General features: G+C 43.0%; 1 protein-coding gene and 1 long non-coding RNA gene across 8 annotated transcripts in view; one reads left to right on the plus strand and one right to left on the minus strand.

The window, feature by feature from the left end:
- Positions 1–5,914: 5,914 nt before the first annotated feature.
- LOC123651481 lies at positions 5,915–10,335 on the minus strand. Its single transcript, XR_006740235.1, has 3 exons — positions 10,211–10,335; positions 7,759–8,936; positions 5,915–7,518 (listed from the first exon to the last, which is right to left on the minus strand). It is a non-coding gene; the product is annotated as an uncharacterized LOC123651481 (long non-coding RNA).
- The window catches only part of KDSR (3-ketodihydrosphingosine reductase), a 30,133-nt gene continuing 14,086 nt past the window's right edge, over positions 9,371–25,417 (plus strand). For 3 of the 7 annotated variants that reach the window (XM_036417473.2, XM_036417472.2, XM_036417471.2), the window contains exons 1-6: positions 9,373–9,577; positions 14,791–14,880; positions 16,692–16,748; positions 19,880–19,945; positions 20,140–20,235; positions 23,212–23,403. In XM_036417473.2, the coding sequence (XP_036273366.1) occupies positions 9,467–9,577; positions 14,791–14,880; positions 16,692–16,748; positions 19,880–19,945; positions 20,140–20,235; positions 23,212–23,403 (612 nt within the window). In that variant the 5' untranslated portion in view covers positions 9,373–9,466. Of the gene's footprint in view, positions 9,578–14,790; positions 14,881–16,691; positions 16,749–19,879; positions 19,946–20,139; positions 20,236–23,211; positions 23,404–25,417 lie in introns of all 7 variants that reach the window. The other 4 variants (XM_036417469.2, XM_036417467.2, XM_036417468.2 and 1 more) reach the window with 2 other exon arrangements.

Here is a 25,417-nt window from a genome sequence, read left to right on the forward strand (position 1 = left end):
TATATTTGCATTGGCTGTACATGCAAAGGATTATTAAGTTTAACTAAAATGAGGTAGATTCCTTTATTACTATAAAGCTCTACCTTGCAAGTACTATGGAATGACTTGTCTCTAAAAGTATATTTGCACATTTACATATTATGCTAAATGGTTGCCTTAGGATTTTCTGTACAGGTTGTTTTTGTTTATATTAAATGGAAATCATAGGCCTGAAACATGTTCTTATGTGAAGTAAATTGATAAAACCTAGTATTGTCTGTATTCTGTGTACGCTTCTTTATTTTGGGGTCTTCTGTATAGGAAAAATATCTACATTGATTAGATACAAAACATAATTTAAAATTATTATATCTGTTTGAGTCTCTGCTTTCCATTCTTTTGAGTCTACACCTAGGAGAACCGCTGGATCATGTGGTAATTCTGTGTTGAACTTTTGAGGATCCACTGAAGTGTTTTCCACAGTGATGGCACCAATTTACATCTCTACCAGGAAACACAAGGGCTCCAGTTTCCCCACATACCCACCAACTCTTGTTATTGCTTATTTTTGTTTCATTTTGTTTTTTTTTTTTATATCAGCCACCTTAATGGGTGTGATGTATATATTTGTCATTTTTTTTTAAATTAGGAAAAAATATAACCCAACAATGAGGGTAATAGCAGTGGGGATGTAACCCATAACCAACTTCTGCTATTCATTCAGTCATATTAAGACAGCCTTTTACACTTTTGATGTTTTTGTCATTGTGGATTTTTTGGCATTTTAATGTTTTGAAAATATTTTTTATCTTAATTACTGAATTGTTTGGCCTCTGTGCCTGAGTGAAGTGCCTCAATCCCTTCACCCTCGTCTCATCCTGCAGTATTTATAGATGAAAGCACAGTTGGAATTATAAGAAATAAGGTCACATTTACTTAGCTAGGGCTCTTTTTTGCTAAACCTACCAAATTAATTGCCACACATATTTTACTCTCCAGCCTTTGAGCAAAGAGTTCCTGCTGATGGGCAGGCAGGGCAGGGCTGGTTAGCAACAAAGTCATCATTAGGGGTATCATAAATGATTCTTGACATATACCAAAAGTAACCTTTTCAGTAGTTGGGCCTAAAATCTAACCAGGTTTATTTACCTTTTATGTAAATAAAATACAAAGAATTTGAGGGAAGTACAAACTGCATCTGGATTTTATAATACCTAAGATGGAAGATTGTCGGGAATGTGTTGGGCAATGTGTGTTACAAGTTGGATTCTCCAGGAGCCAACAAACGTGGAGTCTGGGGTCAGGATATTTACTACAGTTCAATACCTATGAACAAGGGAGGGAACTGAACTGGGCAGAAGAAGTTAATGTAGAGCATTCTGTGTAATTTTTACAAGCTTTCCCCAATGTATAATCAAACCAAGAAATCAATGTTAGCACAATCCCATCAACCACACTACTGCTTTATTTTGATTTTACCAATTTTCCCATTAATGTCCTTTTTCTGTTTCTGGATCCAACCCAGGATGGCATTTAGTCGTCATATCCCCTAGTCTCCTTTCCTCAGTGCTGTTCCCTCAGTCTTTCTGGAACTTGAGATACTTTTTTAGGTGTTTTATTCTTTATTTTTATTTATTCATTTATTTATTTTATCTTGAGACACTGCAAGAGTTTTAGCTAGATATTTTGAAAACTGCCCCTCAATTTAGGTTGGTTTGATGTCTTCTCTTAATTAGACTAAGGTTGGGGATTTGGGAGAATAACACCATATAAGTGACATGCCCTACTAGCTTTTCAAATCAGGGGGACATGTTATCAACATCTTATACTCGGTGATGTTAATTACTTTTGCTCATATTATTAGTAAGGTGGGGGAGGGAGGTTTCCATAGAAAATTATTATTTTTCCTTTCAACACACTGTCCTTCTGAAGCTAGTTGCCAAGTCTTGCCTTCAAGAAAGGAAAAGGAAATAAAGCTTCCTTTCTGGAAGGAGAGAAATGAATTTGTGGGTATATGTTAAAATTACACAATATTAATAACTATTTGGGGTAAGAGCCACTGAGAGTATGCATTATTCAGTTACTCTGTAATTTTTTACCCACTCACTGTCTTATCTTACCATTAGCAGCAATTATTTGGTGTTCTCTGGTGATTTTCAGTTTCATTCCTTACATTAACAAATGTTACATTTATTTAAATTCTGTAAGTAAAAGTCCTTTCCCAGTTTCAAGCCTGTTAGTTTTTTTTGTTTTTTTTAAATTTTGAGTTTTACATTATAAGCTAAACTGCGGAAGTAAAGTCTGCATTATTATTTTTAATCTTTTCAACTATATTTTTTATTAATTTGAGAAAGAGAGAGCTGGAGAAACATTGATGTGAGAGAAACATCTATTGGTTGCTTCCCATACGCACCCCAACAGGATCAAACCCACAACCTGGGTATGTTCCCAGACCAGGAATTGAACTGTGACCCTTTGGTGTATGGGATGGTACTCAACCAGCTGAGCCACATCAACCAGGGATATTTTTCGTCTTAATTTATGAAAAAATACTAATTTAACTGAACTTTTTTGCATAACACAAAACACCATCCTGAATGTGGCAAATGATACCTAAAGATGATGATGGAGTGATTATGAAAAAAAATGAACACCAAAATACTTGTACTCATGTTATTTGAAATAGGAGTAGTTACCTTGATAGGGAGTTTTGCCTGACTGTCAATCAATGCATTGCTTCCTCCTTGCTATAAAAAATAGGCTTAGTGATGTGTGTGGATTCTATAACGTTTATGACAAATTTGAAATTATTTAATGGCATGATCTTAGCTAGGGCAGCTAGCTGTAACAAAACACCATAGACTGGGTGGCTTAAACAACAGACATTTATTTCTTACAGTTTGGGAGGCTGGAAGTCCAAGATCCAGGTGCCAGCGGATTTAGTTTCTGCTGAGAGCTCTGTTTCTGGTTTTCAGAAACTTCCTTATTGCTACATTTCCACATCTGCCAGTATCTTTATTTTGGACTTTCCAGCCACCAGAACTGAGAAATTTCTATTGTTTATAAGCCACCCCATCTATGGTGTTCTGTTAAGCAGTTCAAATGGGCTAAGACAATAGCCTTAATACTTTCCTCAACAAGGGCCATGGGAAAAGTATTTCCTTAATTATTCCGTGTTCAATGGGTGAAATATAGATCAGCTGGATATAAAACCTGCTTGGCTCACCATTCTTTTCTTGAGACTCATAGATCTACTAGAGGCCTGGTGTATGAAATTCATGCACTGTTGTGGGTGGGGGGCCTCAGCCCAGCCTGCACCCTCTCACAATCCGGGACAACTGGCTCCTAACAGCTCACCTGCCGCCTGTCTGATCACCCCTAACTGCTTTCCTGCTGGCCTGATCACCCCTAACTGCCTCTGCCTTGCCCCACACCCGGGACCCAGGATTCCCTCCCTCTGGCCAGTCACAGGCAGCTAGAACCTGGGCCAGCTTCACTTGGTCCTTCCATAGCCACACTGGACCGTGGGTGGGAGGCTTCACCAGGACCACAGCTGCAGGTTCCTGGGACCACAGAGCAGGTGGCTTGTCCCTCTCCCAGGCCGCAGCCCCAGCCGCTGGTGCCTGGGGTCATGAGGCGGGCAGCTTGCCCCTTTCCCAGGCTGCATCCTGGCTGGTCCCCATTCCTCTCTCCCCAGTATTGAGTGTCTGAGCTACTACAGCATGAGGGTGTGATGACCATTTGCTTATTAGTTCTTTATTATATAGATTAGTGACCCAGTGCAAGAAATTTGTGCACATTAAAAGGGAATTAATTAGAGGAAATATTTTAATATTGCTATTTGCCCTTTCTCTATAATAGAAGTGTCAGAGATGAAAGAAAATTAGTAAAATGTATGTGAAAACCTCCCTCCTGTAAGAGTCTGGGGCGCACTGCAGGACCCAGAGTCAAGTCCTTGTCCATGCCCATGCCTCAAAATCGTGTGAGACCCAGACCCAGTCAGCCCCACCCCATCAAGCCCCGCAGGGCGGAGGGCACAGCCTCAGGTTACCAGCCTTGGGGGGGCGGGCAGCCTCAGGTCCCCCCGACCCAGTCCCTACTGATTGGCTTGACGGTGTGATGACCATTTGCATATTAGCCTTTTATTATAATGACTAGAGGCCCAGTGCACAAAATTCATGCATGGGGTGGGGGATGTCCCTCAGCCCAGCCTGTACCCTCTCCAATCTGGGATCCCCTCTCACAATCCAGGACTGCTGGCTCCCGACTGCTCTCCTGCCTGCCTTCCTGATTGCCCCTAACTGATTCTGCCTGCCAGCCTGATCACCCCCTAAACACTCCCATGCCAGCCTGATGTCTAACTGCTCCCCTGCCAGCCTGTTTGCCCCCAACTTTCCTCTTCTGCCGACCTGGTCACCCCTAACTGCCCCCCCCCCCCCCCCCCCCCGCTCCTTGCAGGATTGATCACCCCCAACTGCCCTTCCTTGCAGGCCTGGTCCCTCCCAACTGCCCTTTCCTGCTGGCCATCTTGTGGTGGCCATCTTGTGTCCACATGGGGGCAGGATCTTTGGCCATATATGGACAGCCATCTTGAGTGTTGGAATGATGGTCAATCTGCAATTACTCAATTATTAGATAGGATTAATATAGGATTATTATTCTCTCATGTTGAATGTTACTGTGGAGAAATCTAGTTTGATTTCTTTTGTAAATAAGTGACCTGGTTTTTATTTTGTCCCCCTGACTGACCAAAGTCTTCATTCTTTTAAAATCCAATGTGTTTTCTAAAGGTTTCATAGTTTTGCCTTTAAGCCCAGAATCCCCCCTGTATTAGTCAGAGTTCCCTAGAGAGACAGTTGGAGATACATCATCTTTGGTGAAGTTAGAGAAACACTCTAAGGGGGAAGGCAGTGCCTAGAAGAGTTTCATAATAAAATGGAACCGGTTTTGCAGGAACATGCCACCAGGAAATACAAAGAAGTGAACTGTGCTCATAGCAGATAGACTCCAGGAGGGCTGACTTTGGAGCCACCTGAGGAATTGCTGGGCCTGTAGCCACTGTGGCCACTTGGGCCACGTCCTAGGCATAGCTCTTTATCAAACAAAAGAAGAGCTGTGTCATGTTCAAGGTGCATGAGTGGACAGCACCCTATTTGGAAGGCTGCCACTCTGAAGAAGATAAAAACAAACCAGTTCAGTTGGCTGAATTACATACTGTTAGTCCCTATGTTTGTTGAAACAACTCTTGAGCACTAGCTAATGGCTTGGCCATATGGTTAGGTATAAGGGTGGTGGGAACCTGGGATGCCTGTAAGTGGCATGGCTGTATGGAAATCACTATGGAAACTCAAGGGGTACATTAAAGTAGGGCCTGTCGCTGGTCATCAGAAGAACCTCCTAAGTTTGGAAGGTGATCGGAACCAGCAAGTGGATATTCTGGTATGCTCACTTGAGGTGGCCACCTGGGTCATAAAATGAATGGATGTTGGGCCACAGCAATTCAGAGCTGGGATGAATCTAGACATACTGGTAGTCCTCTTGTTCCCTCTGGGTCACCAAATATCAATAACTTTCCTATGCCAACAAAAATGACAGAGCCTCTCTGGCTGGTGTGGCTCAATGGATGAGTGTTGACCTATGAACCAGGAGGTCATGGTTCAATTCCTGGTCAGGGCACATGCCTAGGTTGTGGGCTTGATCTCCAGCATGGGGCCTGCAGTAGGTAGCTAATCAATGATTCTCTTTCATCATTTCTATCTCTCCTCCCTTTCCCTTTCTCTCTGAAATCAATAAAAATATATATTTTTTTTAAATGACAGGCTGCCAATGACCATGGGGAAGACTCCCCAGAGGGAAGGTGTGACACAGAGTTGGCGGCAGATGGATGCTTTTAGCTCTGGAAGGTTACAAGGAGATTTTGTCCTGCATAGAAAGACTGGACTGGGTTTTGCATGCCCAGAGGTAGATGCAAAGCTCAACATGCTATAAAAGGCCTGAACCAGAAGATATTGCACCAAGTCAGACTGAATTGTGTTTCTTCAGGCCTAGTAGCATGTTTTATAGCCCTTAGGGTCCAACAGTGGCCAGAGAGGTAGCAAGCACATGTAATGGTCATATGCTGCATATCATCCTCAGAGTAAAGGTCTAATAGAGAATTGAAACAGGCAGTTGAATGAAGGAAGAGAAGATAAAGGTCATAGGGCTGACTTACAGGTCTTGTTGAACGTGCACTCATCCTCAGCAGGAGGGAGACCAAGGGAGGGTCCCCACTAGATTCCTCCACTCTTTGTGGGGAGCTAGAGGAGAAGGGTAGGGGAGGATGCCAGCATGACTACATAGTTCTTGTGACTACACTTTTCTCTTTTCTCCTATCACCTCAACTTCATTTTTTTCTACCTGGTACAGCGATACAGTGTAACGCTGTCATTGTGTTAGTGAGATTACAGTGCTGCTACTCATGGCCAAATCCATAGGGAAATTGAGTTAGGAGCCTCCTACAGAAAATAGGCATGTGTTTATTTTTAGGAGAACAAAGACCAGGCGGTGGCCTGTGTGGTAAAGAATTTGGCCTTGCCCAAAAAGAAGGTCTGGCCTTTGGCTTTGGCTTCTGGGAAGTGATGTATGTTATACCTGTTAGAAGTGTTTTTGTTTATTTGAGGGCTAGCCAAACTGGACTTTAAGATGGGGGCTGGCCATGCCAGAAAAATTGACCATGTCATAAATTTTGGATCATTTGATCTGGAGACTGAGTTTAGTCCTATGGGCAATCAATCACTCCTACATAAGGAAGCCTCAATAAAAATCTCTGGACACTAGATGAGTTTGATGCATATTGTCACACACAATGCTGAGAGTGTCACACGTCCTACTCCATGGGAGGACAACAGAAGCTGTGCATTTAGAGCCCTCCATACTTTGCCGCATGCATATTTTTCCCTAGCTGACTGTCATAAACTATCGATCGCCATGAATATAACAGTTCTCAGTGAGCCCTTCTGGAGACTTACCAAACAGAAGGTGGTTTAGGAATTGCCCAAACTTGCAATTGGTGTTAGAAGTCATTGGGCCTGTGCCCACACACCCTGTGTAATTTGGCTAATTCAGGGTAGCAAGTGAACAAAGAAGAAAAACTCAGATTCTTTGCTCCTGAGCTCCTTAGTATTCCTAAAAATAACAACAAAAAGGAAAGGCAAGCAATCAAACAAAAATAAGTGCCTTATGCAAGTCAAAATCACAATGAAATGTCACTTCACACCCACTAGGAAGGCTATAATTAAAAGGATGGTACGTGCTGCTGAGGATATAGGGAAGTTGGAAGCCTCACATACTGTTGCTGGGACTACAAAATGGTTCAGCTGCTTTGGCAGTCTGGCAGTTCCGGTGAAACAGTTATAAGATTGTCAATGTGAGAATGGTCAAACCTGTAGACAATTTTTATAAAAAATTTATTTGAGCCAAACAGAGGATAAGCTTGGAAGCCAGATCGCAACACACTGAGATAAATGCTTCCATGAAATGACTGCGCCGAAATCGGTTTGGCTCAGTGGATCGAGCGTCGGACTGAAAGGTCCCAGGTTCGATTTCGGTTAAGGGCATGTACCTTGGTTGCGGGCACATCCCTAGTGGGGGGTGTGCAGGAGGCAGCTGATCGATGTTTCTCTCTCATCGATGTTTCTAACTCTCTATCCCTCTCTCTTCCTTTCTGTAAAAAAATAAATCAATATTATATATATATATATATATATATATATATATATATATATATATATATGAAATGACTGGATTTAGAATTAAAGAAAGAAGTAAGCAAGATCACTTGAAGGTGGGAGAAAGCAAGGTGGGGGATTGGGTTACAGCATAATTAACAAGATTATGTGTTCTCTTGAGGTCATGCTTTAGAAGATTTACACACCTTTGAAAAGATCTATTTACTAAACAAGTGTTGGGTCATGCCTACACACCATGATCTGCCCACTTAGGAATTTATGATTAGATCACCCTGTGAGGTTACTTTATGTAGAACCCCTTTACTGTTCACAAGAGCCAGCAATTATACTTCTAGGTTTATACCCCAGATAAAGGAAAACATGTGTCCTCACAAAAACTTGGTTGTGAACGTTCACAGCAGCATTATTCACAAAAGCCCCAAGGTGTAGCTCAGCAGTTGAACTTGGAACCAAGAGGTCACGGGTTGGATTCCAGGTCAGGGCACATGCCCTGTTGGGCTCTCAGTCCCCTGTGGGGAGCATGGAGAAGGCAGCCTATTGATGATGTTTCTCTTTCTCTCATTGATGTTTCCATCTCTCTATCCTTTTCCCTTCCTCTCTCCTTAAAAATCAATAAAAATATATATTTAAAAATAACAACAAAAGCCCTAAAGTGGAAGCGACCTTACTGCCCATCAATTAATAATTGGATAAATGAAATGTGATCTGTCCACACAATGGAATACAATTTGTTGATAAAAACAATAAAATACTGATACATGCTACAACATGGATGGACCTTGAAAACATGCCAAGGGAAAGAAGCTGGACACCACAGGCTCCCTAGTGTATGATCCCATTTATATATCTGGAATAAGCAATCCGATAGAGATAAAAACTGGTGATTGCCTGATGGGCACAGGATATTTTGGGGGTGAGGGAGGTGTAACGAAATGTTCTAAAACTGTGGAGAGGTTGCATAGCTCTGAGTACAATAAACATATTTTTATTTTACACTTTAAATCGGGATGTGAATTAGATCCCAACGTTTTTATTTATTATTTTTTAAATTGAAACCTTGCTTTGGTGAAGAAGAACAACAACAACAACACAACAACAACAACAACAACAACAACTCAGCTCAAGGAAATGGAACCATCTGAGTGGCTTTTTTAAAGACCCTATTCAGGTCTTCCAGTTCCTCTGAAAAGTGACAATGGGTTGTGACCATTTTCTAGGAACGCCCAGAACCTGTGAAATGGAGGCCGGGGGTTCAGCGCCTGATCCTGGGCTTCCAGGTGCCCGCGGATCGGGCTCCACAGCGCGGGCCCGGGTGGCTCAGGCCGGGCGGGCGGCGGGCTGGGCGACACCCGGCGACGTGGCGAAACCCGCGGCCCGAGCGGCCCCGGGAGGCGGGACACCAGCTCTCCGCGGCCCGAACCAGCGCGGCCACCGGCTCAGGGGGCGGAGGGGGACCGGGGCCGGGGATCGGGGATCGGGGACCGGGCCGGGGCCGGGGCAGGGGCTCGGGGCTCGGGGATCGGGGACCGGGCCGGGGCCGGGGCCGGGGGAGGCTGCGGGCCGGCCTAGCCGCGGGCACAGCGCCCGGGCTCCCGCGCCTCCGCCGGTGGCGCCGCCCCGCCGCGGTCGCGCCCTCGCGGGCTCCGCCTCTTCCCCTCGCCGCCGCCGCCGCCGCCGCCGCCTCCCCCCCGGACCCGGACACCTGCGCCCGCAGCGGCCGCGCGTGATCCCCGCGCCGCCGCCCGGACCCCGGCCGCGCGATGCTGCTGCTGATCGCGGGCACCTGCCTGGTGGCGTTCGTGCTGCTGCTCTACATGCTGTCGCCGCTCATCAGCCCCAAGCCGCTCGCCCTGCCCGGCGCGCATGTGGTGGTGAGTGGCCTCTCCCGGGGCCGCGCCGCCGCCCCCGGCCCCTCGGCCGCCCCGGCTCCCGCCCAGGGGCCCCGGCCGCGGGGCACCTGCGCCGGCCGCGCCGCCGAGGCCCTCGGGGACCGGCCTCGCCGCAGCTCGCTCCTCCCGGAGCCCCGGGGGCCGGAGCCGCTGGGTGACCCCGGCGCATCCCTGGGAGGGGGCTGTTTTTGTCCTCAGTTTCCCGACGAGTCAGTCCACGGAGAGGCTGAGAAACTTTGTCCAGGGCTCCGTGATCGGGGGGCAGGGGGAGGCGGAGAAGGGGGTCCCTGCCGCCTGGAGAGGCCGGGGCGCTGGGAGCCGGTAGCCGGGATCCGGGATCCGGCCTGTGCCAGGGGCGGACCCAGCAGTTGCCGGTGGCGTCGAGGGGGGACTCACTCGGGGAAATGGGCCGAGCCCAGGGGGCCAGCAGCCCTGGCCCGAGGGAGGGAGGTGCGGGGACGCTTCGGCCCCGTCTGCACAGCTGGTTTCTCTGGGAGCTCAGCCTGGGTCTGCGGATGACGGTTCCAGGCGACCCTGTGCCAGCCTCGGAATCCGATCCACCCGGCGGTGTTTTTGGAGTGAAAGGGCCGGGGATGGGTTTGGCTTGTTTCTTACCGGAAGCTCGTGTCTTCGAAGATTCCCTTTTCTGCAGGTGTGGCACTTGTTTTAAACCGAGGGTGCCACCTGCCCTGCGCCCAGCACCGCGCTGTTTGCAGGGGGCTTTGCATTTCCCCACCCCGGAGGGGCACCCGGAGGCGGGAGGTTGTGGGTAAGGACTAAGCTGGTGGCACGAATCCTCCTGGTGCCTGAGGTGACATGCTGGAGTCTCCCCTGTGTGTGCGGTGGGACAGGATGGTCATTTCTTTTAGTGTCGTTTTTTTTCTAAATCCGGGCCAGCTTCGTATATGAGGAAAGGCGTTTTCTTGAAGTTCTCTTTTGTAAAAAACAATTCGTGAATCTCCAACTCCTGCTCTTCCCTAAGTGGAAGATAGATGAGGAGGTGAGTGTAAATTCTTTGAGAGAGAGCAAGAAAGAGAGAGAGGAGCAAAACTTTGCAGACATGCCAAATCCTGAAAGTGTCACATCCATCCACATGATAATTTCCGCCATGATCGCATGGCTTTAAAGGTTGGATTCTTTCAGAACTCAGGTTTGCAGAGCATAACTTGGAAAAAGCCAGATGCACTGATGAAAAATTTGAGTCAGTGTCTTTGAGAGTTTCCCTTAGCCTTGACTCTGCTCCTTCCAGCCCATGACGCTGCAGGCCGCTGGTAGGTAAGGAGACAGACAAGTCTGGGAGAGACCAAGAGAGTTTCCTATTTTCACTGATTAGCTTTAAAACACCCTTACAAGTGATGTGAGGGTGACATGAATAATTCACATCTGTCCTCTTTTTTAATGTTAGAAGGAGAGCGAAAACGTAATTATTTTTCTTGAAATTTGTTAGGACTAGACCAGGGGGTGTTAGGAGAGAGAGCTGGCATTTGGCATGCTTGTTTATGTGGGAGCATGAACAGACTAGGCCATAATTATTTATTGTTTCGTTTTTTTAGAACAATTATTCCATACTAGTGTTATCTCCCTCATTACAGAAGTCTTATAGGGTATGCACGTGTGTACATCAGCTGGTTTTTAAAAAGCTGTTTGACTTGTGTACTGGAAAGTCAAGTTTTCCTTTCTTGGAAATGGCTGGGAGCAACTTTCCTTGTAACACCCTCCCCTCTCTTGCCTTCAATAAGAGGGGCAGGGTGTGACTAAAGTTAGTAACATTAAAATAGAATTTCCAATGAATAGTAGGAGGGAATGATAAAGGAAGGAAATTATACTTATCTTTAGTGTCCCACATCTGGGCTCAGTTTACCAATTGTCAGGCAACTCAGGACACAGTTACCATTTTTCTCAGCCATCTTGAAGATCTCTTATATTTGCTTATAACGTTCAGAATAACATAGCCTAGAAATGGCTTATTCTTAGATACCGTTTAAGAATTAGCTGGCTTGCTTGGGGGTTTAGTTTCCCATGAAGCATGGCCCAAAAGTTGAAGTCTTACTCTTGTTCTTATCGAAAAATCTGAGAAGTGGACAGGTCGAACAGGTCTGTGCTGTTCAGTAATTTCACACAGCTAGCTTACTTATTCAGTCTATCTAGGCAAAGACAGCAATAATAACAACAGCTAATATCAACATGGCTCTTTACACCATGTATATTTTCTTCATAACTTCCATTCATTCACTGAATAACAAATAGGAAATTTCACTTACAAGTGTTCTTGTCATTGTGTCTTTCATGGAAATGGCACAAGACACCATTCTGCAAATGAATGTAGGCAAGTGTTTATTTTGAAACTGCTTATGCTTTGCACTGTGCTAGGAATGAGGGCGGTAAATTGGAGTGGGTACTCATCCTCAAGGGACTTACAGTCTGGCAGGGGGACTGAGACGTGGACATAAGTAACTGTGCCCAAGATAGAAGTGACAGGTAAAGGATGGGACTGAGTGACAGGAAGAGCTGGTTGGAGGAAGTGAAATTGGAGCTGGCCCCTGCAGGGTAGGCAGGATTTGGAAATGTAGGTGTGTGTTGGGATATTGGATGGAGGGACATTTAGGCAGCAGGAGCATCATAAAACAGCCAGGACGTTTTTTAGGAGTATGCTAATTGCTATGGAATTGGAATGTTTGGTGCAAATTAATAAACAGAAACCATCTGTGAAATAGCTCCATAGTAGAGACCTCCTCAGAGGCGACCACTCACCTAGGCAACAGGTATGTTTTTATAGTAACCTGTAGGTAATTGGTTAATGATCTGCCAAAGAAATCCCATGGGTGGTGGAAAGATGAAGCTAAAGAGAAGTAGGAGGTGCCTGGGAGTTGCATGGAGATGAATACATTGTCTAGGAGGGGCCTCATGAGGATTTAAAATCATGGGATGGGGTCAAAGATGTTCATTACAGCAGGACTAACAGCAAAATATTCTAAATAATCCAATTGTCTGACTATAGGGACATGGTCAACTAATGGTTTTGATAGAGCTGTAAATGCAATATTGTGAAGCCTTTTAGTTTTAAATAGGATACAATATCCTCTTAGGTCAGATGCATTCCAACACTTCCAATCCCTTTCACCTGACGGCTGGAGGCTCATCACCCCTTTCTCTACCCCCCCGACCCCCCCACCCCCTTGTTGTAGAATCTACATAGGGAAAATGACTAGAAAGAAAATATTGCATTTGTCTTACTAAGTTAAATATACATCGAGTACTTCTTATATGCCAGGCACTGTGCTAAGTGCTAGGAATATGGTAGGGAGCAAAAACAGAGTTGGTATTTCTAATGGAATTTATGGGGTGGTGATAGGAGAGATGGTTGTGAATTAAATAATCACGCAAATCATCACATGGCTATTTGATCTGTGAGTGCCATGAACTAAAGGGAAAAAAGGATGCAGTGCTGAAAGTGGGTGGAGGAGATGCCGGGCAGTTAGGGAAGGCTTTCCTGAGGAAGCATGTTTGAGCTGAGATGGGTGAGCAGGTGCCAGCCGGATGAACAGAGCTCTCCCCGCAGGAGAGCCTCCCTGTGGGGACATGGGCTGTGCAGAGTCCTGTCGTGGGGTCAGCAAGAGCCTAGACATGAAAGACAGCCAGGGTGACTGAGCTGTAGATGGTGAGGGCAGAAGAGAGAGGAAGACAAGCTGTACTTTTCAGGATTTCCATGAGCTCTTACATTACTTTATAATAAGCAGTCACTGAAAATATCACAGAACATATGCAGGTGGCCATTCTTTTCATGTCTTGTAGAACTGGTCATGCACAGGGGGTATGCAGTGAGGAAATAGGATTCACTTGGAACTGGACTCAAAGGCAGACTAGTATTTATTATTAGTAGTAGTATTTTTCTTTTTCAATTTTAGTTGACATTCAGTATTATTTTATACTAGTGGACCTGTGCATGAATTTGTGCACATTGAAAGGAAATCAATTAGAAGAAATAACAACATATAACAATAACAAAGACATGATTTAAAACCCACAAAAACATGGTATAAAAACAACAAAAACATTGATAAAACAATGAACGATAAATTGATTAAACTCATTCTAATATCTACCTATATACCACATTAAGAGTAAAAACACTTTCAGAGTGCTTGACTAATTTCCCTTGTGATTAAAGTTATTTACAACTTTAACTTCACACACTCTTTGAACTTGAGAGAAAGCAATATATAACTGACCATGTCTGAAAACTGGTTCAGGTAGAAATATTCCTACTTTGTCTAGATTGGTATCAGCAAGAGCTTTATATGTATCACACATTCATGAGTCAACATTTATTTTTAAATTGCCAGTGTGTGTCATATGTACCAGCTGGTCGGTCAGACATACAGTCAGAGGGTTGTACGGTCAGAGAGACATAACAATGGTCACTTAGCCTTTTATCGATATATATAAAGATTAGTTTCAGCTATGAGCATAGTTAGATATTAATATAATTTACCAAGTGATGCCTCAATAATTCTAGTACCTACTAGCACCATACACAGTTATTGCAATATATTTTCTATATTCCTTATTCTGTAGTTTACATTCCTGTGACTATGTTGTAACTACCAATCTGTACTTCTCAATTCCTAAACTTTTTTCACCGTCTCCCAACCCTCCTCCCAGCTGACAACCATGAGTTTATTCTCTATATCATTTATATTATTTTATTTTTATATAATGCTCTTTCATATAGTATTTGTCTTTCTCTAACTTATTTCACTTAGCATAATACCCCTACATCTATCCATGCTGTCACAAATGGGAAGATATCATTCTTTTTTATGGCTGAGTAATATTCCATTATATGCATGTACCACATTTTTATCCACTCATCTATTGATGGGCACTTAGGCCTAATTATTATTTATTAGCTAGATTTATAGGACACTTTCCCTCCAGTGAACTCAGGAAAATGAATAGGTGTGCAGTGGATATATATATAGTTCAGGGATGGGGACAATGACAGCAGGCTCTGCTAATGGTACAATCTTCCATGTTTGCACTCATGAAGTCTGGGATGAAGAAGCAAGAGTAGCTAAAAATTTAGTTTTTCTATTGGATTTTAAAGCCCATCATAATTATTTTAGATGAACTTTCAATAGAACGGAAATGCCAAGTGCTAAGGAGACTTTTTCTTTTTTTTTTTTTACTTTTAGGTCACAGGAGGCTCCAGTGGCATTGGAAAGTGTATTGCTATCGAGTGCTACAAACAAGGCGCATTCATAACTCTGGTTGCACGAAATGAGGTAAGTCTTCTAGGCATGTTATTAGTAACTCATTCAACTTTAAATTAATCAAAGAGGTTGTACCAACGTCCTGGTGTTGACACCTGCACTGGAAATCTCCAATTTGAGGTACGCTTCCTGAACCACCGTTATTTCTCATATCCAGGGCAGTTTCTTGGTCATAATCAGACCAGCTCCACAAATATGTATTTAGTGCCAGCAACGAGTAGGCAACACCATAGACACTGCTGATTTTGGCATGGGAGACGCCAAGAGGAAGTTAGGCAGCACACCTGGCCACAGGGATCCTGGAGGGCCCTGTGCCCACTGGCGGTGCTGGCAGAAGCGTTGGTGGCACTGATAGCATAGGTAGATGTTTCTGATTTTTTTATGACATGATACACATCTCTAGGGAAACCCAGACCCCGCTGAAGAGTCTCACTCCTCCCCAGCAATTGAGCAAAACACCTGTTTTTTCTGTGTTTAGTTGATACAAGGTCTGTTCTTGCCAAAGTTGCTTCCGTGCCCTGTGAAGCAGTGCCACTCTGTTCACACAAACAGTAGGAGTCCCCTTGTTCCATGGGGTGGAGGAAGTGACCAGGGCTGTATTGCCACTGCTATTGTTCTGTGCCCGGCCTAGTGGTGCTCGTTGTTGAGTGAAGACCGGAAGGGAGAGCAGGAGTACTGTGACTGCTCGGGCAGGGGCTGCACAGGTGAGCAGGCCTCAGTGGGAGTGATCAGCCATAGGAGCCCCTGGGGGAAACGTTCAAACAGTGACAATAGAATTAGGCCTGGGCATCCATTGTTTCTTCTTAAAATCAAGAAAGGCAGGATTAGCTCTACCTTTTACTTAACGAACACTGAATTTGCTTTGGCATTGATGCACCTTAAAGGAATGGAAACACGACTTTAATAGAAAGGCATTTTGTGAGGTTTAAACATTGCCCGTATTTGACTCCAGGCAGAGGGGGGCAAGGGAGACCCACATTTTGGGTTCTCAGAAGCTCATTGTGTGATCCTTGTGAGGCTGGAGGTGAGCGAGCAGACGGGCCTGCTGCCCTCCAGAAGTCCTTTATTTTCTGATGTAATATTTTATTCTGATTTTTTCAAAGTTGAGTTGTGCATATATCTATTCACAGAACAATATTATTTTATTATAGACATATTTATGTATAGAAAATAGGTTTGTCTTTCCAAAGGATTGCCTTTCCTTTTGTGGTTTACTGCTGTTACGACATATTTAAATTACATCTTTTAAAGCAAAGTAAGGCACTATAGACCAGTATTTGTCTTCTTGAAAATGAGTGAAACAAGCAAAATGAGCTATTGGAAAAATTACTGTTCCATGGACAGCTTTGCTGGTCTAAAGAGTAATTGTGAGAGTAGCCAGGCATGGATGTACCTGGTCCATCCGGAAAGTGATTTTTCTCTATTTGCTTTTATAGCAGAGGAGGGAAATGCTGGGTGATCTCTCGACATGGAATAATTGCATATCCACATGATTGTTCTTGTTTATATCAAATGTCAGATCAAAACATTGATTAGAACTGATAGGGTACCCATCAACAAATAATACAATTGAGATTTTTGAAATTGATTTATTTTTCTATTATCTTTCTATACCATGAATTTAACAACTTGCTATTACTTAGCGTATGCTACAGCTTCTTTTTTCCGTTGATGGTGGCCCATCGCTGCGTAACATAGGCGCTGTCTTTTGTGTTTTCTAGAACTTAATGAGTACTTACACAAATAATTACTTTTCCTCTCCTTAAACAAACAAGCAGACGAATAGACAACCGCCAGAACTAATAATTCTTTCTTGCTTTCAGGAGAGGCTGCTGCAGGCAAAGAAAGAAATTGAAAAGCACTCTATTAATGACAAACAGGTAAAATCACTGTCTGTGTGATGCCTTTCCTGTATGAATCAGCACAGGTGCATAAAGGGAAAAATGGACCCTTCAACTCTGAATAGTTTCCTGGAAGATGTGAGAGTTTTCTAATTAAAATACATACTAGACTGTTGTGAAAAAGGTGAAACGGCTTGAATTGTTGGGAATTCCAGATTGTGACAAAACATATGGACTCTAACACATATACACACACAGACAAACCATCAAAATAACAAAATGTTTTTCTGGAAAATGCTTTTCTTTCAATTATTTATTTAAATCAACTTGATATCAACACTTAAGTGGGAAGAGGCATTTAAAAATATTTTTGGGTTATGGAATTGTTTGATAGATAAAATGGAGACTATATACACTGAGTGGCCAGATTATTATGATCTCTGAATGCATAATAATCTGGCCACTCAGTATATATATATTAGAGGCCCAGTGCATGAATTTGTGCATGGATGGGGTCCAGCCAGCCTGGCCAGGGGGAGGGGACATGGGTGGTTGACTGGCCTGCCTGCTGGTTGAACTCCTGGTCGAAGGGACAATTTGCATATTAGCCTTTTAGAATACATGATATACACTGAGTGGCCATATTATTATGAGTTCAGAGATCATAATAATCTGACCACTCAATGTACATATATGTATAATTTTTATTAACATTTAAAAAATTTCACTTGTCTGTGTATAGATTTTATTTATAGTAAGTGATCCAATACTGCATAAAAAGGCACGTTTAAAAATTAATCCCATGATTCCTACTCCCTTTTTAAACAATTGTTTTCTGTGTGATGATATAGGGATAAAGTCCAGGGTGATCTCTTGAGTCTGGAATATGCTAGGGCACATTTTCGCAGGGAGTGTTCCCTTTCCTTAGGAATTTGTATCATTTGAATGGGGTTCCTTGCATTAAGTAAAACTTTGTGCCTGAAAACCCTACAGCCATTGGTCTCTTTTTATTCATCTCTTTGACCTCCCATATCACAGCTTCATTTCTCACATGTGGTTTCTTAGAGCTGGGAGGGATCTTGGTCATCACATGTCTGACACCCTTATTGCACAGGTGAGGTCACTGCAGCCTTCTCAGGAAGCTCGGAAGTTGATGATGGGACAGGATTGGAACTCAGACTTCCCCAGTGCATGCACGTTCTTTCTACCGCCTCGCACCCACAACTACACGTGGGTGCATATCACTGATGTACTTATGTGTCCACCCACACACATACTCTGCACCTCAGCATGATGGCCAATGTCAACACGGGAGAATTCATGGAAAGACTGAGCAACCAAAGACACCTTCCTACTTGTCTCTGCCACCACCCTGGGAACATAGAAATTCCTGTGTCAGTGACCTAAGCTCTGCTTTGGAAGCATTACCCAAAAAGGAAAATGAAACAAAAGCTCATTGTTTGTTTCTATTAGTATTCTTCATTTCTCTCTCATAAATTTCTATCAAAGTAAGCACAGAATATATGCCTTCTCCCTCTTTTCTCCTTCACTCTGTTCCCTTTCAAAGACTAAATGGGCTTGTTTTCCAAAGTAAAGCACAGACTGAGCTCTTCCCGCCATCCCTCTGGGCTGCACAGCCCCAGGCATTGCTGGTTTATACTCGGTGGGCTTGGGCTGGGCTCAGTGGCCCCCTTGCCTAGAGAATCAGTTGAGTGCCAGTCATTCCAGAGGCGGGGATCTCAAGCAAATTTCAGAAGGAACCACGTGTGACTTGGCTCCCTGCTCAGCTCTTGCAGGCCCAGATTGACCCTTGGTCTCCTACATAATGTCCTATGGCTCAGCCTCCGAGCAGGAGCCCAGGCTTAGGTGGCTTTTGCTAGTAGATATTGTTTGCTTATCTCCTTATTCCACCAGCTAGTATTCAGGTCCAACAGGGCAGTCACAGCTCTGATATTGCTCCAAGGAAAGTCATTCTTTAAACCTATTTGTTAGATTTATCATTATTCTTTTTGGCAACTTAAGATATTAACAACCTGAGATGTGATTTATGTATTCTTTAATGTATGTAGTCTTTTTAATAACAACTTGAGGTACAATTTATGTGCAATAAACCACACCCATTTAAAGGCGCACACACCTGTGATGAAGAGACAGAACATTTTCATCACCCCCTAGAGGTGGCCCTCGCCTCTTGCAGGCCATTGCTGCCTCCCCTCCTGGCTGCAAGTGTCTGACCTGTTTCTGTCATTGTAGATGAGTGGCATTTCAAGGGGAGCATTTTTTTTTTATTTCCACCCGCATTGAGGTATAATTGACAAATAAAAATTGTATATACTTAAGGTGTACAACGTGTGATGATTTAATATATGTTTACATTGTGAAATGATTACCACGATCAATTAACACATCCATGATTTTACATAGCTATTTTGTGTGTATGGTGAGAACACTCAAAGCTCTATTCTCTTAGCAAACGTCAAGTATACAGTAGGTCAGTATTAATAATGACAGCCTTCATGCTCTACATTAGATCCACAGAATGTATTCATTTAAAAATTTTATAAAATGTATTTTATTGATTTGTTTACAGAGAGGAAGGGAGAGAGATAGAGAGTTAGAAACATTGATGAGAGAGAAACATCGATCAGCTGCCTCCTGCACACCCCTACTGGGGATGTACCTGCAACCAGGGTATATGCCCTTGACCGGAATCGAACTTGGGACCCTTGAGTTGCAGGCTGACACTATCCACTGAGCTAAACCGGTTTCGGCAAAATTTATTCATTTTATACCTGAAAGTTTGTACCCTTTGACCAGCCTTTGCGTTTGTTCAAAACAGTTGTCTAAAAAACTGCTAAGAAAATTAGATTCTGCTAATTGCATTGTCAACAGATTTTGGGTTTGCTCGAAACAACTTTCTATAAAAACTGCCAAGAAAATTAGACTCTGCTAATTGCATTGCCAACAGATTTCAAACAGTGCAATTGATACATCCAAAATTGGACTCCTTACCTTGTGGAAAGAACTGCCTTTAATTTAAACAAACAAACAAACAAATAAATAGTAAATAAATAAAACTAGAAAACAAACAAACAAAAAACACCAAAACTTAAAAAAAAATAGTTTCGGATACCTGCATAGCTTTAAGCATTACTTTCTCTTTCTAACAGGTGGTGCTTTGTATATCCGTTGATGTATCCCAAGACTATAGCCAAGTGGAGAATGTCATAAAACAAGTAAGAGGCTGGGCTAATTGGAATTATTTCATATGCCTTTTGTTTGGTTCTTACCATTTTGCTGTGTGGTTTGAAATTGGTAAACCCTCCTAAGAGGTCTAATAGTTTTATAGATTTTATTTATTGGCATTGATTTGCTCCTGAGTGACTCTTCTTTTGTCTTCCTTAATGTCTGCTTTGCTGCATTTTTCCAGGCACAGGAGAAACTGGGCCCAGTGGACATGCTTATAAACTGCGCAGGAATGTCAGTTTCAGGAAAATTTGAAGATGTTGAAGTTAGTACTTTTGAAGTAAGTAAAAATTTGTTTTTTGATCATGGAGATAGCCCATACACGAAAAGCAGAGCAAGGCTTTACAAATGAAATAGATGAAGTGTGTTTAGATTTCCTGGAAGCCTTGGGAGACTAGAGGAAGGTGACACAAGCTTTTGGTCCCAGTGCCATGACTGTCTAGCCTTAAGGATTCAGACAAGTCTCTCAACCTCAGTTTCCCCAGTTGGAAAATGGGAATAGATCTTCGTTCTGACAAGGATGACTGTGACGAATCCCTGAGGTAATAGAGAACTCTTTGTAAACCGAGAGATTCTATATATTCATGTCAAGTGTCCATATTTTTAACATAGAAAAAACAAAGAGTTGAGCAGACTCTTTGTTTTCAAATCAGAATAAAGAGATAACATGTCATATTTATGATTGCATTTTTAAAACAGGTTTGACATGCAGCCTCTCCTTGTCCACTTCACCTCACAGAGCCCTTCAGCCCTCATTTCTTTCCCCACAGCACATACCCCAGTCTGAAACCACACTGCTATCTGCTTGCTCCTGTGGGGTCTGTCCCACCTCACCAGGGCCCAGACTTTATTTTCTTGCTCAGCACGCATCCCCAGTACCCAGAACAATGCTGGACGCATGAGAGACTTTCTCTTGAGTATTTGTGAGTTGAATGAATACCAGGGAAAGGACATTAGTGTTTGTAAGTAGCTACCATGGGCTAAACGCCATGCACAGATTAGGTTACTTAGTTCTCACAACTCTGGGAGCTGACTATCCACTTCACGGAGATGTGGTCGGAGACCTGGACAATGGGGACAAAGGGACCAGAGAACAGCCAGTAGCTGCCAGGGCCCCAGATGGGAGAGCTTGGCAAACCTAAGGATGGACTGGCAGGCCTGTGGCTCGAGCATCTCCAAGATGGGCAGAGTGGGACAGGGGCCAGGTCTGCTGGGGTCTTGAGGGTTTTAGTCTAAAATGTCTCAAGAGTTTTAAGTTAGGCTAAGCAGTGGTGGGATCTGCATTTTTAAAGGATCTCCCACTGTACAGGACAGCTTTTAGGAGCTTTTGGGGTCACTAAGTGAAGAAATGGTGATGTTGGGAAGTGGATGGAGATAAGAGTATTGGGCAACCATGGAATGTGGGCTAGCAGGAGGCGGCGATGATTCAGCAGCTGTTCGGGGATGTTGGGTGTGAGAACTGGCCTTCTAAAAAGGAAGGACTATCAACCCAAAACCTGGGGCCTCAATCCCAGTGATTGGGTTTCACACCAGGAATCCCTCTCTGTCCTTGGTCTCCCTACAAAAGTCCCTCCCCTGCCTGCCCCGAATGGAGGCAGCAGTGGACTGTCACCTTCCAAAGCTACTCTGCCCCTCCCACCTGGCGCTCAGTAACTTGCCTTGTTCTGATCAAAGTACAGGCTTATCATCAGCGAGCCTGGTTAGAACCACTTTTGGTGCATTTTCTGAAGCTAAGAATTCATTTTTATTCAAAATAAATTCTCAGTTACTTCTTTTGTTTGGCTTCCTGTTTTTAGTTTTAATTTTACTGATGTTCACACGCACATACAATGCCTGTGCACGCTACTGCATGTGTTGTCACAACTCATTGCCAAGGAGAATAAGCAAGCACGCCCTTCGTGACTCCAGGCAGCGGACACCTAGAGACCTGCACCTGGTGTTCTCTGAACTCTGTCCTGGGTCCCTTTTGCCCTTGCTGATTTTGCTCTGTGCCTGTCACTGTAATAAGTCATAGTTGCAAGCTCAACTCTGTGCAGAGTCACGTGAGGTCTTCCTGTGAATCACAAAACTGCAGGTAGACATGGGGACCTCCAGCATACTTGGGACTGAGAGGTCGGCTGTTCCCACCCGCTCACCAGCCCTGCCAGCTTGCCGGCCCCACCCCTGCCGTGGGTAGCCATCTGGTGGTTGATCGGGGCCTGCAGACCAGGGAAAGGGACCAGTGCATCTCATAGTGACTGGTCCAGTGGTTGTGCTTGTCCTTCTGCCATTAGGGTCAATTTGCATATTACCCTTTTATTATATAGGATTTTATAGGATTTGAAATCTTTATAGTCAATGTAAATCCAGTCTGCTCTTGTCTTTTTCTGAACTTACAGCATAAATATTCTCCCTCCTAGTGTTTCTGGTCATTATTTCTAAAAGTTATCTAACATTCTATTGAATTAACATCTCATGATTGACTCAAAGTTCCCCCAGTGAAGTGTTTGGTTTTATATGGTGATAGATTTAATATTTGTACAAGACTTTTAACGTAAAAACATTTTAATGTAAGTAGTCTTAGATTTTCAAGTTAAAATGTAAGGTTTTTTAGGGTTCCCAGGATGAGGGGAAATATACTGTTGATACTTATGTAAGATCTTACCCATCACAAATAAGAGCCAACATTTGAGTAATTATTGTGGATCAGGGCCCGTGCTAGCACCCAACTTGTGTTTCCTCTTGTAATCCTTGCAAGGGCTATGAAATAATACCATTCTTAACTCAGCTTTCAGCTGCAGAAATAAGTAGAGTGTTTGACTTTCTTATCATCAAGTAGATAGTAAATGGAAGAACCCAGTCTTCAAACCATAATCTATGCTGCTAACCACTGTCCTAAGTTCTTGTGGTCTTTTTTTTTTTTTTATCTTGAAACTAAAGAGTTAGACATATTTTAGAAGCTTACTCCTAAAACTATTTTTCAAAAAATATTACCTGCAAGAAGAAAACTAGTGTTAACCCGTTTTTAGCAAAGGCGTAACTGTGGTCATGGTGAGAATGCAGAACCAGATTGAAACAAACTTCAAATAGTAGATCCTGAGCATCATGGCTCATTGACAGGGTCATTTAATCATTCGTTCATTCATCAAATCCACTGAGTTCCAGTCAGTTGGGCTCCACTGAAGAAGTGCAACCTGGAGAGCAGATTGGATTCCTGAGAGCGCAGCCTTGTGTCTTCAACCTTTCTCATTCCTCATGGCCTCTTTGCTCCCTGCAGAAGCTGATGAGCATTAACTACCTGGGCAGCGTGTACCCCAGCCGAGCTGTAATCACCACCATGAAGGAGCGCCGGGTGGGCAGGATCGTCTTTTTGTCATCCCAGGCGGGACAAGTGGGACTGTTCGGTTACACTGCCTACTCTCCATCCAAGTTCGCCATCAAGGGTTTGGCTGAAGCTCTGCAGATGGAGGTAAATGCTGTATTCGGTTTTATATTTATTTCTCGAAGCTCAGCGAGTGCTCCTCTTTATTTTGTAGCTCCTTTACACATGTTGTTAAATGGAATTATAGATTTGTAGATTTGATATTAGTGGAAGAGAATTGGCTCAATGCCTGATTTTTACTATTAAAAAGTTAACATTTTCATTGCATAAAATGATTATAGTTGGGACGAGAAAAATGGTCGTGAGGTTTTTGCTTGCTTAATTTAATACACAAAGTACTCCTAATGTCTTCATTGTATTATTGTTCTAATACTGTATGAGTATGAGTAACAGGGTTAGAGATATTTTATTCTCTAGAGATGTTTCTGTGACAAAAAGATCTGTTCTTTGTAACTGGATAATAAAATAAGCATGTGTTTGAGGGGAGAGCTGAAGCTGGCCAGCTCTCAGCTTTTAGATAAATCATTTAACGTGGTCTTAGTTTACTTATCTACAAAATGAGAAGGTTGGACTAAAAAAAAAATCACTTGGGTCTCCTAATACTTATATTTTGATTTCTTAAAGAACTATTGATCAAAGTGATTGCTTTTCATTTTCACAGTTAATGGCACATTTTGTGGAAGAAGGTGAGTCTAGGGTTAGTATCAGAGTAAGTGCTTATCATGAGTGACAGCCTCACACCTCAGCCATGTGAAGTAGACTTCTGCATTCCTGTCACCTGGGAACGCTTAGAAACTCACACACGTGTCTATCTAAGTCACATACTGAAAAAGGCAAGGTAAAATTTCATATTGCCATATATGCAAAAACATAACACATCATAATGTTAAAACCCAGAAAAGAAGCCATTGTGGCTAACCCTCTCCTCGTAACAGTGTGATTTGAGAATCCCATTTAATGACTTAGATCAGGGGAAGGAAAGCTTTTTGTTTTTTTTTTAATTTTATTTTTATTTATTTTTTCATTTTTTAAATTAAGGTATTATATGTGTACATATCTTACCATTGCCCTGCCCCCCTCCCATATATGCCCTCACTCCTCATAGTTTTGCATCCATTGATTATGCTTATAGGGGAAGGAAAGTTTTTTCGTAATTGGCCATTTTGTAATTTTAGCCTTCGAGAATTAGGCGGTATCTGTCATAACTAACTACTCAAGACTCCTTTGATAACAGGAAAGCAGCCATGTGCAAATGCATAAATGAATGTTTTTGCTATGTTCCAATAAAACTTTATTTATAAAAATAGGTGAAGGGCCAGACTTGGTCATCAGACCAAGCTTTCTGATCCCCGATTTAGAAAATTCCTTCAAGAGCCCTCAATAGCATGTGACAGAGAGCCACACTGCCTAGATATTGAATGAGCATTGTGGTAGGTGAGTTGTCTGGTCAGTGACAATTCTTAGGTGCCACTTAGAGACCCATAGACTGTGTTGTTCTCCTCTCAAAGGAAGCAGCCCCAAATTTTATCAACTTGCTAAATACTCTTAATAGGGCCATAAAGACCTATTCTTGAGTAAGAGTATTAAGCAAGTTGCCCTAGATGGTTTGGCTCAGTGGAGAGAGTTCTGGCCCACGGACTGAAGGGTCAAAGGTTTTATTCCAGTCAAGGGTGTGTACTTTCATTGCAGGCCTGGTTCCCAGTTAGTTGGGGCACATGCCGGAGACAGCCAATCAATGTGTCACTCTCACATTGATGTTTCTGTCTCTCTCTCCCTCCCTTTCATTCTCGCTGAAAAATCAATGGAAAAAAATATCCTTGGGTGGGGACTAATAATAACAAAAAAAGAATAGGTCATTATAATATGATTAAGCAAGAAGACATATATGACTGAAATCTCAAACAAGAATACTGGCATTTCTTTTGCAATTTTTATTTTGAAAAGTTCCTTTGTGAATCACTATTTTACTTTTATGACAGTTTTGTGAAATATGTGAGGCAGATGCAGATGGGTCGGCAACTACGTAATTGCGGATTTTTAAAAGAAAATCAAAGACAATTTTTTCATGGAACTAAATAACTTTATTCTGTAATGTATTGCC

This window comes from Pipistrellus kuhlii, unplaced genomic scaffold, assembly GCF_014108245.1.
Source record: "Pipistrellus kuhlii isolate mPipKuh1 unplaced genomic scaffold, mPipKuh1.p scaffold_m20_p_6, whole genome shotgun sequence".
Taxonomy (NCBI): domain Eukaryota; kingdom Metazoa; phylum Chordata; class Mammalia; order Chiroptera; family Vespertilionidae; genus Pipistrellus; species Pipistrellus kuhlii.